Below are 13,424 nucleotides of genomic sequence, written 5' to 3'. Positions count from 1 at the left end.
GTCTTAGCCTGAGCAGAGCAGGTTGTGCCAGGACAACACTGTCTAATAAAACTGAAATATTTAGAGTGCCTATTAAAGTTCCATCATGGAGGTTTAAAGTTCTGTCATGGAGATTAATGGCTTCCTTTTGTGTCATGTTTCTGGGCCGGGCCTGAGCTTTACAGCTCTGACACAATGTATTTTGCTTTTGCCCTCGTGCTTCCCCCACAAAACTCATTCTTTACTGCTGAATCAGAGCAAACGACAACTCTTGGAAACTCCTAGTTGCTGTTTGTCTTGATTCAGCATTAAAGAACAAGTTTTCCAAGAGAAAGCAGCAGAGCGAGAGAGAAGAAGAAGAAAAGAGGTTGGACAGGGAGCTTTAAAGCACAGACCTAGACCCATAGAGTTGTGAAGGACCCTGAGGACAATCTAGTACTACCCCAGGAATATGCAGCTGTCTCTTACGGGGCTCGAACCTGCAACCTTGGCGTGATCAGCACCACACTTTAACCAACTGAGCCATCTAGCCTGTGTTTAGAAAGCGCAGGGCAATAGGTAAGTTTGGCTGAACCCTTAAACAATAGCCTGTAGCTGCTTCATCCCAACTGATAAAGAATCCCGGACCGAAAGAAAGAGGACTGAACTTTTAAGACTTGGGCGAACCAACAGGAAAGGTGCTATTATTCCCCTGACAGCTGAGCCCAAATCTTCACAGCATGGGGAGTGTATAAAGGGGAGGGAAGAAATGTTTGTTTGGGGCCATAGGCGTAGCTGGGGGGGGGGCAGGGAGGGGCAGCTGCAGAAATGGATTGATTATACCTTTCTAATAAAAGAACCACATCCAAATTCACTGCAAGCGGGTCACACCCAGCAGCTCAGCTTGAAAAGTGTTTAAGGAAGGCAAAGAAGGACCAGGCTTTTGTGGGTTCAGTTTTCTCTGAAGTTGGCCTACAGAGATTACATAAATCTTATGGGGCAGGCAAGTTGGAAGTGCATTTTAAGCCTTTAACTAGACATCTTCTGGTAGCAGCAATACTAATAGTGGCCGGTTCACTAGTCGGACTGCATATTCTGATTCCTCAGATCCCAAGTTTCTTTCCTTTTTAAATATATGCTTAGTTGTAGAGGGTTTGAGGCTTGTGGGGTGTATTGTCGGGCTGCCAGACATTTACCAGGCTGCCATGAGGGGAAAAATGGGGTCTTCTTAGCAAAAGAAAGAACATCCATGTTCAGTGGCAGCCTACCTCTGAGAACCTGGGGCTGAGGGACACAAGCGAGTGAAGGTCTGTTGGCTCCTCTGCTCTATTTATGGGGCTTTCCCAAAAGCATATACCTCCCCTGGGGGGCACTGAAATGATCGGGGGGGTAGTAGCCTTGGGTTCAATGGGGGCATTAAATAAAAAAAGGGGGTGGCAAAAGCATAGAGAAAGAAGGGAAGAATAATTTGAGAAGGGTTTGTACGTGCTTGATGTGTTGCGTAATGGCGCCCAATGTAACATGGAGTTAAAGTCGTAGTGATTATTTTCCACATAGACACTCAAAATACAAGTTAACTATATATATGTGTGTGTGTGTGTGTACACACACACACACACACACATACACACACACATTCACAGTGGTACCTTGGGTTAAGAACTTAATTCATTCCGGGGGTCCGTTCTTAACCTGAAACTGTTCATAACCTGAGGTACCACTTTAGCTAATGGGGCCTCCCACTGCCGACGTGCCGCCACCACACGATTTCTGTTCTCATCCTGAGGTAAAGTTCTTAACCAGAGGTATTATTTCTGGGGTAGCGGAGTCTGTAACTTGAAGCGTCTGTAACCTGAAGCGTCTGTAACCTGAGGTACCAGTGTGTGTGTGTGTGTGTGTGTGTGTGTGTGTACACCGATTGTAAATAGCTAATTGCGGTGACTTAAGGATGCTGCTGACAAAAATACAATGCAAATTTGTCACTGCATCTTTCTGTTTGTTTGCTTAAAGAAAGTAGATATCTAGGGGGGCGGACAGAGGCTGGGTATTTTTTTTTCTGAAAAGGGGGCTGTAGGCCAAATAAGTTTGGGACCCTCTGCACTCGATGGAGACCCCTTTGGGTCTTCTATGCCACCCACCCGCTCTCTGGCACTTGGGGTGAATGGGAGCACCACATGGCCCACGCAAAGCCCCCATTTCTGTGCAAACAAAGTGATTAATTAAGCCAGTGATGGCCAAACTCGCCCCTCCAGCTGTTTTGGGACTACAGTTCCCATCATCCCTGACCACTGGTCCTGTTAGCTAGGGATGATGGGAGTTGTAGTCCCAAAACAGCTGGAGGGCCAAGTTTGGTCATCACTGAATTAAGCAATCTGTCCTGTTGCAAAATATCGCAATGTGGAGAGGTGATTAGTTAATGCCTGTTGCGGCTGCTGAGTCAGAAGGCAGAGAACCCGTCGTTTTGTCCCCGTTTGCCCTCTCCTTCCTGAGTCTCAACTGGTTGCAAGCAAGAAGGGTTGGTGGAGCAAGAGCCCCATTAGTCCTAATGGACTGCCGAGCTCAGGTTCTGGATTCCAGCCGGCCATGCCCTTTCCCAAGATACTCCGTTCCATTTCCACACCCACACCAAACGCTCCATGTAGGAGGCAGCCTGCCTTTTTGAACCTAGGAAAGGAGGAACAGGAATTGCCGAGGCAAGCCTGAAGAAAGCATGGCCCAGGCTTATTTCAAAGTTTGATTCAGACTCCCTGGCCCCAAAAGCAAGGAGTGGCTGCCCTCAAACTCCCGCTAAGGCAGGCTGTAGGAGTGGAAATATTCAGAGTGTGGGGTCAGGTGGGATTACTATGAGGAATTATAAAATATGCATCAAGCCATTGTGTCCACGATGAATGCATTGGGTTGACTGGGTTTGATACGTTGGCAATAATTTCTGATCAAATCCCACAACCCTCTGCATCTCTGGCCATTTCCTCTACTGCCCATCTCTCTCTTCATGTACGCAGCCCAGGCAGGCATCTTGGGTCATGAAAGATAGTGGGCAAGTTTCTTTGATGTAGCTTTCTGATATGTTAATCCCAGGATGTTAATCTTAGGGCAGGGAAACACATGACGGTGATAATGATCACTGTCCTCCTGGCCACCCTTCTTATCATGTATATTGTTTGTTTATCATCTCCGGGGTTGCCAAATGCTCTCCTTTGTAGGCCTGTTCTTTGTTTGCCCCGTGCTTAATTAGTTTTGGTAGTTTAACTTTGTTCCCATGTGGGGTTTGTGGAAATGCTCAGGAGAAATCTGATTGGTTCTTACGAACACCCTGTAAAAAGTTCTTTTGTGAATAAAACGACCTGGGCCGAGGGGTAGAGAGAGAGATTATTATTCGCACCCTTCCCGGAGTCTTGCTGGTTCAAGCCTCTGTGTGTATACTTATTAATCAGAGTTCAATCCTTCCTTTACTTTGAGAATGCTTCACAGGCAGGCAATGGCTAGAACAGGGGAAGACGGAGAGATGAGATGCACAACCTCTGGGTGTGTTAGTGTGTTGTTGTTGTTGTGGTGGTGGTGGTTGTGATGTAGCCATTCCATGCTGCATCATGGAGATGATAATGAGCGAAGGCTGCTGGATTAGGCAAATGGTCCATCTTAGTCACGCACCTTGCTGTGGGAAGGCAGCAAGCCGTATCTGAGCATAAGAGCAACTCCTGGACCCTCAGGGTCTGTTAGTTTCTGTTTTGCCACTGAGCAGCTGAGTCACAAGGCTCTGTTTACATTCCACATATTCCATACTGTTGGAAGTCTTATGGGAGACGGATGTGATGTACTGGTTTCCTGTTCCTTTGTTGTTCAGTTGCTCTCTGCTTTTATAGAGAGAGGATGTATTTTTCTCTGCTGTCTGCGTAATGAGAAATTAAACTCTTTAGCCATGTAGCCATAAATTCCATCACTTCCCTGTGCTGGAAACTCCTCTGAAGGGGAATGTGCCTGAGGCCTCATCGAAGGCTCAGGTCATTAATTATCGTCGGGTGGCGATTCCGAAGGACTCGGCTGGAGGAAAATGAGCTTTATCAGCTTGGCCGAGCGGAGATCCCGACATTTTTGGTTTCGGGCCCAGAAGAATGGCAGAAGAATGGAATGCAGGTTATCTTCTCTGTGTGCCATCTCCAACTCTGCAATGCAGAGTTATAAAAGTCATGTTCTGCCCTCCCTCTCTGCAAGTCCAGGGGGGTTCCAGACACGCTCCCAGGGTCTGTCGCGGGTGGTGCTGTGGTCTAAACCAATGGGCCTCTTGACCTTTCAAATCTCCAGTCTTTGGTCACACCTGGGATAAGAGGTTGTGGGCAACCCTTGATGGCTCTCTATTGTAATGCTAGCAGCTCTGCCCTTCCCTCAGCCAGCCAAGTTTGCATAAGTCAGCCCAGGAATCCCCTTACGTTCTGCCTTCGTATCACAAAGAACCCCAAACCCGAGCATTTATTAATTTCTATGGTGGGGAATCCCCCTCCCTATTTCTATAACACTATTAACTCTCCCCTCCTGTGGCTTCCAGCAAGGCCTGCCATATTTTGAAGAGCAAAAAAAAAGAGAACACATTTGCCAGCTTCTAATTTTAACTATGAATCGTTATAATGACTCTAACTGTGAAAGAAAGCGATGTGTCCTGGGAAAAGAGGACATATGGCAACCCTATCTCCTCCATGAATTTGTCCAGTTCTCTTTTAAAAGCCATCCAGGTTGGTAGGCATCAAAGCCAGACACTCCAAGTGTCCCTATTTCCCAGGGATTTACAGAAGCCATCCCGGTTTCTGATTTGATTCTGCATGGTCCCACTTTTCCTTAGGACGTCCTTATTTTCACTAGAGAAATGTTGGAGGGTATGGAGTTATGTGACCCCGCCGAGCCAATGAGATAAGTAACTTTACAACTTTTAGAAGACATCTGAAGGCAGCCCTTAGGGAAGGTTTTTTTTTAAAAAAAAAGTTTAATGTTTTATTATGTTTTTATATATGTTGAATGCCGCCCAGACTGGCTACCCAATCAGATGGGTGGGGTGAATAATAATAATAATAATCGCTCGCTGCTCCTTCGCCTCACCCTTCCCTGCAGAGTTCCCGTCTCCAAGCACCTCCCATTCCTGGTCTGAGTACTCACAGAAGGAATTGTAGGTGGGACGCGGGTGGCGCTGTGGGTTAAACCACAGAGCCTAGGACCTGCCAATCAGAAGGTTGGCGGTTCGAATCCCCGCGACAGGGTGAGCTCCCGTTGCTCGGTCCCTGCTCCTGCCAACCTAGCAGTTCGAAAGCACGTCAAAGTGCAAGTAGATAAATAGGTACCACTCCGGCGGGAAGGTAAACGCCGTTTCCGTGTGCTGCTCTGGTTTGCCAGAAGAGGCTTAGTCATGCTGGCCACATGACCCAGAAGCTGTACATTGGCTCCCTTGGCCAATAAAACGAGATGAGCGCCACAACCCCAGAGTCGGTCATGACTGCACCTAATGGTCAGAGCTCCCTTTACCTTTACCTTAAAGGAGGCAATAGGGATGCTGGTGGCGCTGTGGTCTAAGCCACTGAGCATCTTGGACTTTCCGATCAGAAGGTCAGCAGTTCAATTCCCCATGATGGGGTGAGATAAATAGGTACTGCTCCGGCAGGAAGGTAAACGGCGTTTCCATGCGCTGCTCTGGTTTTGCCAGAAGCGGCTTAGTCATGCTGGCTACATGACCCAGAAAAACTGTCTGCGGACAAACATTGGCTCCCTTGGCCAGTAAAGCAAGATGAGCACCGCAACCCCAGAGTCGTTCACGACTGGACTTAACCGTCAGGGCTCCTTTACCTTTACCTTTAAAGGAGGCAGTGGAAGACAGGACTGCCTGGTGTGCTCTGGTCCATGGGGTCACGAAAAGTCGGACACGACTAAACGACTAAACAACGACAACAAACTATACCTCCCAGGCTTCTATGGAGGAAGCATCACACATAAGCAGTTCCAAACGCAGCAATTATGGTTAATGCGCAACAGCACATTTTAAAATTACACCCCACCCTCGCATGGCCAGCTTGTGTGTTCCCTCTTCATTTCTAATCTTATGAATAATGTGCAAATTAGTTAACAGCACAGAAATAAGCCTTGGGCACCAAACAGAACTAGTTTAGGAAGTCTAACCTCCTGGTTGAGGACAAAAGGAATCAAGTGAATCATCAGCTTATCTCTCAAGCTCGGAGCCAGAAGGATCCCACAACAAGAAACTCTTCTATTCCCAGGGAACAGCTTGTAGGTCACCAAGTATCTCTCTAGATGGTTGTGGGGCTTCCAGAAAACCATAATTGCAGCTGTCTCACTTTTCAACGCATGGCACAGGGATGAAAGATTTCCACACACATGCACTCATGACTATGGCAGACCAACACGGCTACCTATCTGTCATGAGGGCTAGTAACTTTTAGTGTATGTGTTCTTAGATCGAAACTTATCTCTTTGGGACAGCAGACTCCTCAAGAAGAGGCCTCTTTAGCAGAAGCAAAAGTATATGAAGGTCTAGAAAGGTTTGTTCTCACCACGAGCTTCCCTGCTCGTTTTTGTCTCAGATATGTGGCTTTGTCCTGTGGCCAACGTCAACATGATGATCACAAGATGCTTATGATAGTCCCTCAGGCAGATGGGTTTAAGGGGTGCAGGGCGGAGGACGAGGCAAAAATGTGGAGGTGGAATTAACTACCTGGAGGAGACTCTTGAGAGTCCCATGGACTGCAAGAAGATCAAGCCTATCCATTCTGAAGGAAATCAGCTCTGAGTGCTCACTGGAAGGACAGATCCTGAAGCTGAGGCTCCAATACTTTGGCCACCTCATGAGAAGAGAAGACTCCCTGGAAAAGACCCTGATGTTGGGAAAGATGGAGGGCACAAGGAGAAGGGGACGACAGAGGACGAGATGGTGGGACAGTGTTCTCGAAGCTATAAACATGAGTTTGACCAAACTGCTGGAGGCAGAGTGAAGCCTGGCGTGCTCTGGTCCAGGGGGCCACGAAGAGTCGGACACAACTAAACAACAGAATAATCTACCACAGGTAGTAGCCATGAGGTATAGCTCAGTGGAAGGGACGCGGGTGGCGCTGTGGGTTAAACCACAGAGCCTAGGACTTGCCAATCAGAAGGTCCCTGTGACGGGGTGAGCTCCCGTTGCTCGGTCCCTGCTCCTGCCAACCTAGCAGTTTGAAAGCACGTCAAAGTGCAAGTAGATAAATAGGTACTGCTCCGGCGTTTCCGTGCACTGCTCTGGTTCACCAGAAGCGGCTTAGTCATGCTGGCCACATGACCCGGAAGCTGTACGCCGGCTCCCTCGGCCAATAAAGCGAGAAGAGCGCCGCAACCCCAGCGTCGCTCATGACTGGACATAATGGTCAGGGGTCCCTTTACCCTTTACCTATAACTTAGTGGACCTTTCATGTTCGAAGGCTGTGAACCTCTGAAGTGACAGACCGAAGGCCTAGTGCGGATATTAATATTGTGTGGTTTGAAGCAACTAGGTGGTACATAAGAATTGGCTCCTTTTGGAAGTCATCATTGTCCAGAGCCATAAAAGTTTTATTCAAAGTCTACTTGCAGAACCCTTCAAAAAACAGTAAATTCAGCAAATGCAAAATACAGTATACATCCCAAATATCACAAGGTCTTGTGCAATGTCCAGCACAGGCTCAGCATCTTAGAAATAAAAGATCGCTCCAGAAATCAAAACAGTGTCTCTCTCATTCCAATCTGCTTTAGGCTGCCTAAGGCTATGTCCCTCTTGGAGAGCCATTATTATCCCATCCTTTTGTTCTCTGTGGCTTTCAGAGAATGACAAACAGCCACCACCCTTTCAAGATGAGGATTTGCAACTCCTTGCCTTTGTCACATGATCAAAGGTTACACTCAGTTTAGAGTAACAGGAAAACAATCTACAGATAATCATTTAGGAGCTTAGAGTCCCTTAGAAAACTAGTGTAGGGGGGAAAAACCCATATTAGCAATATACATTTCAGTGTACATCATTTCAGAATTGTTAAGTATAATTGGTTTAATGGACACTGAAATTGAATGGCTGTGTAGTGGAATGAAGGTTTAACATTGAGAATGGCTAAATATGTGTTGGACCATGATTGCACAATCCAACAGGCTCCGAAATGCTGGTAGATTTCCATAAGGATTTTTTTTTAAATATAAAAGTTGCAAATTGCTGCAGAATGTGTGTTGCTGGCATCTGTCTGTATCGAGAAATCATGGAATGTGCCTCCGGGGGCGTGAAGTCAAACTGCCGGAGAATCACAGCACCTGCTGTGGCTCCTGAGACCGGTAACTCATAATTGCTGCCTTCTGTGCTGTTTTTTAAAAAGTATTTTAAAAAGTAGATCATCTTAAAAAGTAGAGACATCACCTTGCCAACAAAGGTCCGTATAGTAAAAGCTGTGGTTTTCCCAGTAGTGATGTATGGAAGTGAGAGCTGGACCCTAAAGAAGGCTGATCGCCGAAGAATGGATGCTTTTGAATTATGGTGTTGGAGGAGACTGGAGAGTCCCATGGACTGCAAGAAGATCAAACCTCTCCATTCTGAAGGAAATCAGCCCTGAGTGCTCACTGGAAGGACAGACCATGAAGCTGAGGCTCCAATACTTTGGCCACCTCAAGAGAAGACTCCCTGGAAAAGACCCTGATGTTGGGAAAGATGGAGGGCACAAGGAGAAGGGGACGACAGAGGACGAGATGGTTGGATACTGTTCTTGAAGCTACGAACATGAGTTTGACTAAACTGTGGGAGGCAGTGGAAGACAGGAGTGCCTGGCGTGCTCTGGTCCAGGGGGTCACGAAGAGTCGGACACAACTAAACAACAACAACAACGTGCTGTTTTTGCTTCGTTAGCAGCACCAAAATAACCTCTCCAGGGAGCAGTCCTGGCCAGTGTGTATGGAGGTCCTGGGCAGCAATATCCCCCTCTTGACCTTGCTGATGTGGTCCAAAGGAAAGCAGAGCAATATGTTTGGTACCAGCTTGGCTGCAGGAGTCGCTAGAAAGAGGTGTTCAAGCGCCATCCAACCATCTTAGGGACTCCAGATTTCTGTAGGGTTTACCCCTTCGCCTTTTCTTATCCCAAAAATGCAAAATGTGGGGAACTGGGAAAATGAGAAACAGAGTTACCGTAATGCAAAGGTCTAGCCAAGTCTGGTGTAAAAGGCAGGGCAGGCTGAGTTGGCACTGGGCCTCTAAAATTCCAGGGAGTTGGATGATCATGGGAAGAAGAAGGGGATTGGCTAAAGCGCTTGAAATCCACTCCATCATTTCTACCTGCCAGAAGTGTTATACAGTCAAACCTCGATTGTTGAATGTAATCCATTCCGGAAGCCCGTTTGGCTTCTGAAACATTTGACAACCGAGGCGCAGCTTCCGATTGGTTGCAAGAGCTTCCTGCACTCATGGGGAAGTCGCATTGGACGTTCGACTTCCGAAAAACGTCCAAAAGCCGGAGCATTTACTTCCGGGTTTTCACTGTTTGGGAGTCGAAATGTTCCAAAACAGAGCCATCCAGGAACGGAGGTTTGACTGTACTTAATAAATTGTACAAAGTACAAGTACAATAGGTTCATCCCAGGTCAATGTTTGGGCTGCAGCTTTGGCCCAGAGGATGGCAGCATGTCATGTTGTCGATGGCTCCTGGCTAACTGCCCAGGAAATCAGAAACGGAGAAAGAGAGAGAGAGAGAGAGAGAGAGAGAGAGAGAGAGAGAGAGAAAGAGAGAGAGAGAGTACACTTTTCAGTTCTTTTATTTCAACCGGAATACAACAAGACTCAGAAAAAGCATCTGACTCTCAATCTGACGTTGCAAAGAGTAAAGCTCCCCTCCCCTCCGTTACTTAGGGTTGCCATATTTGGAAGAGCAAAAAAGAGAAGAAGAGTTTGGATTTGATATCCCGCTTTATCACTACCCTAAGGAGTCTCAAAGCGGCTAACCTTCTCCTTTCCCTTCCTGCCCCACAACAAACACTCTGTGAGGTGAGTGGGGCTGAGAGACTTCAGAGAAGTGTGACTGGCCCAAGGTCACCCAGCAGCTGCATGTGGAGGAGCGGGGAATCGAACCTGGTTCACCAGATTACGAGACTACCGCTCTTAACCACTACACCACACTGGTGTTGTGTATGTGTATGTGTGTAGCTGGCTCAGCTGGGGATCGGGAGCCTCCCAACTGCATTAGTGCGCACACACGAACACACCCACCCACCCACACAAAACAGAAACAAAAACCCCCGAACATTTCTTGTAAAGACATACAGGTAACAAAAAATGTAAAAACCAGAAAAAAATCAAAACAATATATTATTTATTTATCTATATATTACATGTATATACTACCTGTATCTTCCACGCATCTCAAGGTAGGTAAGGCTAACAGATGGTGCCTGAGCCAAAGGTCACCCAGTGAGCTTCCTGGCTGAGTGGGGATTCGAACCCTGCTCTCCCAGATCATAGTCCAACACAGGGATGAGGAACCTCGGGCCGGGAGGCCAAATGCAGTCCTCTAGGACTCTCTCCCTACTAGCCATGACCCCTCTCATCACAGTATATATAGCCCTAACCAGTCCTGTTTTCCCTGGCTGGAACATGTCCTTGACCCAGAATATTGTCTCCCGTTCTGGGCACCACAATTTAAGAAGGGTGTTGACAATCTGGAACATGTGCAGAGGAGGGCAACCAAGATGATCAAGGGTCTGGAAACCAAGCCGGATGAGGAACAGTTGAGGGAACTACGTATGTTCAGCCTGGAAAAGAGGAGACTGAGAGGAGATCTACACACGGGAGATGGGGGTGGGGGAATGTTATCAATAAGTCAGAAATTAAGTAGTCATAACAAAAGAAAAAGAAAAACCCTATGGAAAAATCACATGGAAAAATTGTCTGCTCTCTGGTGCCATCTGCTGTTGCATGTTTATAACGCATTCCAAGCGTTTCTTGACTAATGGAGCTGAGTCCAGAGAGTAGATAGGATAGGTAAAGGTAAAGGTAAAGGTACCCCTGCCCGTATGGGCCAGTCTTGACAGACTCTAGGGTTGTGCGCTCATCTCACTCTATAGGCCGGGAGCCAGCGCTGTCCGCAGACACTTCCGGGTCACGTGGCCAGCGTGACAAGCTGCATCTGGCGAGCCAGCGCAGCACACGGAACGCCGTTTACCTTCCCGCTAGTAAGCGGTCCCTATTTATCTACTTGCACCCGGGGGTGCTTTTGAACTGCTAGGTTGGCAGGCGCTGGGACCGAACGGCGGGAGCGCACCCCGCAGCGGGGATTCGAACCGCCGACCTTTCGATTGGCAAGTCCTAGGTGCTGAGGCTTTTACCCACAGCACTACCCGCGTCCCTTAGTAGATAGGATAGCCATCTTCAAATATCTAAAGGGCTGTCACGTGCAAGATGAAGCAGGCTTGTTTTATCCTGCTCAGACAGGTAGCACTCAAAGCAATGACTTCAAGTTACAAGAAAGAAGATTCCGACTCAATATCAGGAAGAACTTTCTTACAGTAAGAGGTGTTTGACAGTGGAATGGTCTTCCTCAGAAGGTGGTTGCATTCTCCTCCCTTGGAGGTTCTTAAGTAGAGGTTAGATGGCCATCTGTCATGGATGCTTTAGCTGAGATTCCTGCACTGCAAGGGGTTGGACTGGATGACACTCGAGGTCCCTTCCAACTCTACAGTTCTGTTGACCTCTCATGATGCCTCGTGGGTAGAGAATTGGGTGTCTGAATGTGCATCTTGAAACTAGCCTACTGTATACAGTGGTACCTCTGGCTAAGAACTTAATTCATTCTGGAGATCTGTTCTTAACCTGAGGTATCACTTTAGCTAATGGGGCCTCCCGCCGCGGTGGCACGATTTCTGTTCTCATCCTGAAGCAAAGTACTTAACCTGAGGTACTATTTCGGGGTTAGCGGAGTCTGTAACCTGAAGCGTCTGCAACCCGAGGTACCACTGTACAGTGGTACCTCTGGATGCGAACGGGATCCGTTCCAGAGCCCTGTTTGCATCTAGAGCGTCTGCGCATGCGCAGGTTGTGTTTGGCCGCTTCTGCGCATGCGCATGACATCATTTTGAGCATCTGCGCATGCACGAGTGGCGAAACCCAGAGGTAACATGTTCCGTTACTTCCGGGTCGACGCAGAGCGCGACCCGAAAGCGCTCAACCTGAAGCATCTTTTTTTCAATTTCATTGTTCTTCATGGGACAATGACAATAAAGATATCGTATATCGTATATATCTTCAACATGAGATATGACTGTACTAAGGTAAGACTGGCATTATTTGCCCCACCAACTTTTCCTTTGGCACCGCACACCACTGGCACACGGCCCCTGAAAGGTTTTGCAGAAGGCAACGTGGCACATAGGTTGGGAAACGCTCCCTATCTTGCGCTGGGTCTTGTCACATTGCAAGGCAGTTGTTGGGTTACGTCAAAGTGTGTGCAGTGTGTGTGTGATTTCCTGATAAGCAGGTCTCAACCCTTCTGCACATAGGTGCGACTTCTCTCAAGATTTGAGGAAAGCAGCATGAGGACTGTGGGGGCCAGCCTTTTCCTCCTCCTCTTCTTCCTCCTTCAGGTGGTCGCAGATGCCACAGGTGAGTGGAAAGGGCCACTATACTGTGAGGGAGGGGAGACATAAGGATTTAAGAGCACTGCTGGGCTGGGTGATCTAAGGGCAGCTCTAGAGAGAACAGCCCTCTGTTTCAGGGAGAGGGGAAACTGGTGCTCTCCAGATGCTACTGAAGCTCATGGGAGTCGGAGTCCAAGGACACTGCTGAACTACAACTCCCATCATCCCTGCCCATTGGTCAAAGTCAGACCGGGGCTGATGGGAGCTGGAGTATCAGGCGGCAGAGGAACGAACCCCCAAGGCAGGTTGCCAAGAACGGATAAGACAAGGAAAAGTCCTTACCATCTGCTTTTATCCAATATTTACAGAGAAAGAGAGAATGTTTCGAAGATTATACGTTAAAGTATTGTTCTAAGAAAGATATGCTAATATGTTTAGGATAAGAATGTAAAGTATATGTACGAGCTGGAAAAGAAAAAAGATAAAAGAGGTACAAACAACGACATATTTGGAGAATGCAAGGATAAATGTGGAGATAGAGATTTAAAGAAGTCGAATTGTGGCGGAGGGAAGCCGCGGGTGGGTGGGTGGGGAGTGCTATGCAACAAGTACATTTGTTTTCAATGTTTTTGAACTCTGTTTCTTTGTTCTTTTTAAATTTCATTCACCCCCCCTTTCTGTTGATGTTCTGTCTTTGCTGTATCTTTTAAATAAATAATAAAATAAAATAAAATATTTACAGAGAGAGGGTTGGAAATGCAGCCTCTTGGAATAATGGCGCTGCCCAGAGTAAATCTCCCCTCCCCTTCTCTTCCACATCCTAATTCGTCATCCTTTCTACGGGTGGTGCTGAGGCCCCTTTGCTC

The 13,424-nt window shown here is 47.4% G+C and overlaps 1 protein-coding gene across 11 annotated transcripts in view; it reads left to right on the top strand.

Annotated features, from left to right (window-relative positions):
• LOC309358446 (lysosomal acid glucosylceramidase-like) overlaps positions 1-13,424 on the top strand; it is a 165,852-nt gene that overhangs the window by 126,126 nt on the left and 26,302 nt on the right. For 8 of the 11 annotated variants that reach the window (XM_081891543.1, XM_081891547.1, XM_081891544.1 and 5 more), the window contains exon 2: positions 12,481-12,583. In XM_081891543.1, coding sequence (XP_081747669.1) covers positions 12,514-12,583 — 70 coding nt within the window. In that variant the 5' untranslated portion in view covers positions 12,481-12,513. Of the gene's footprint in view, positions 1-262; positions 538-1,175; positions 1,266-4,071; positions 4,093-12,480; positions 12,584-13,424 lie in introns of those variants that run through there. The other 3 variants (XM_081891548.1, XM_081891542.1, XM_081891546.1) reach the window with 3 other exon arrangements.

This window comes from Podarcis melisellensis, assembly GCF_964234715.1.
Source record: "Podarcis melisellensis genome assembly, chromosome: 16".
In the NCBI taxonomy this organism is placed as follows: domain Eukaryota; kingdom Metazoa; phylum Chordata; class Lepidosauria; order Squamata; family Lacertidae; genus Podarcis; species Podarcis melisellensis.
Note: the sequence above shows the minus strand (reverse complement) of the source record. Positions and strands in the feature narration are given on the sequence as shown.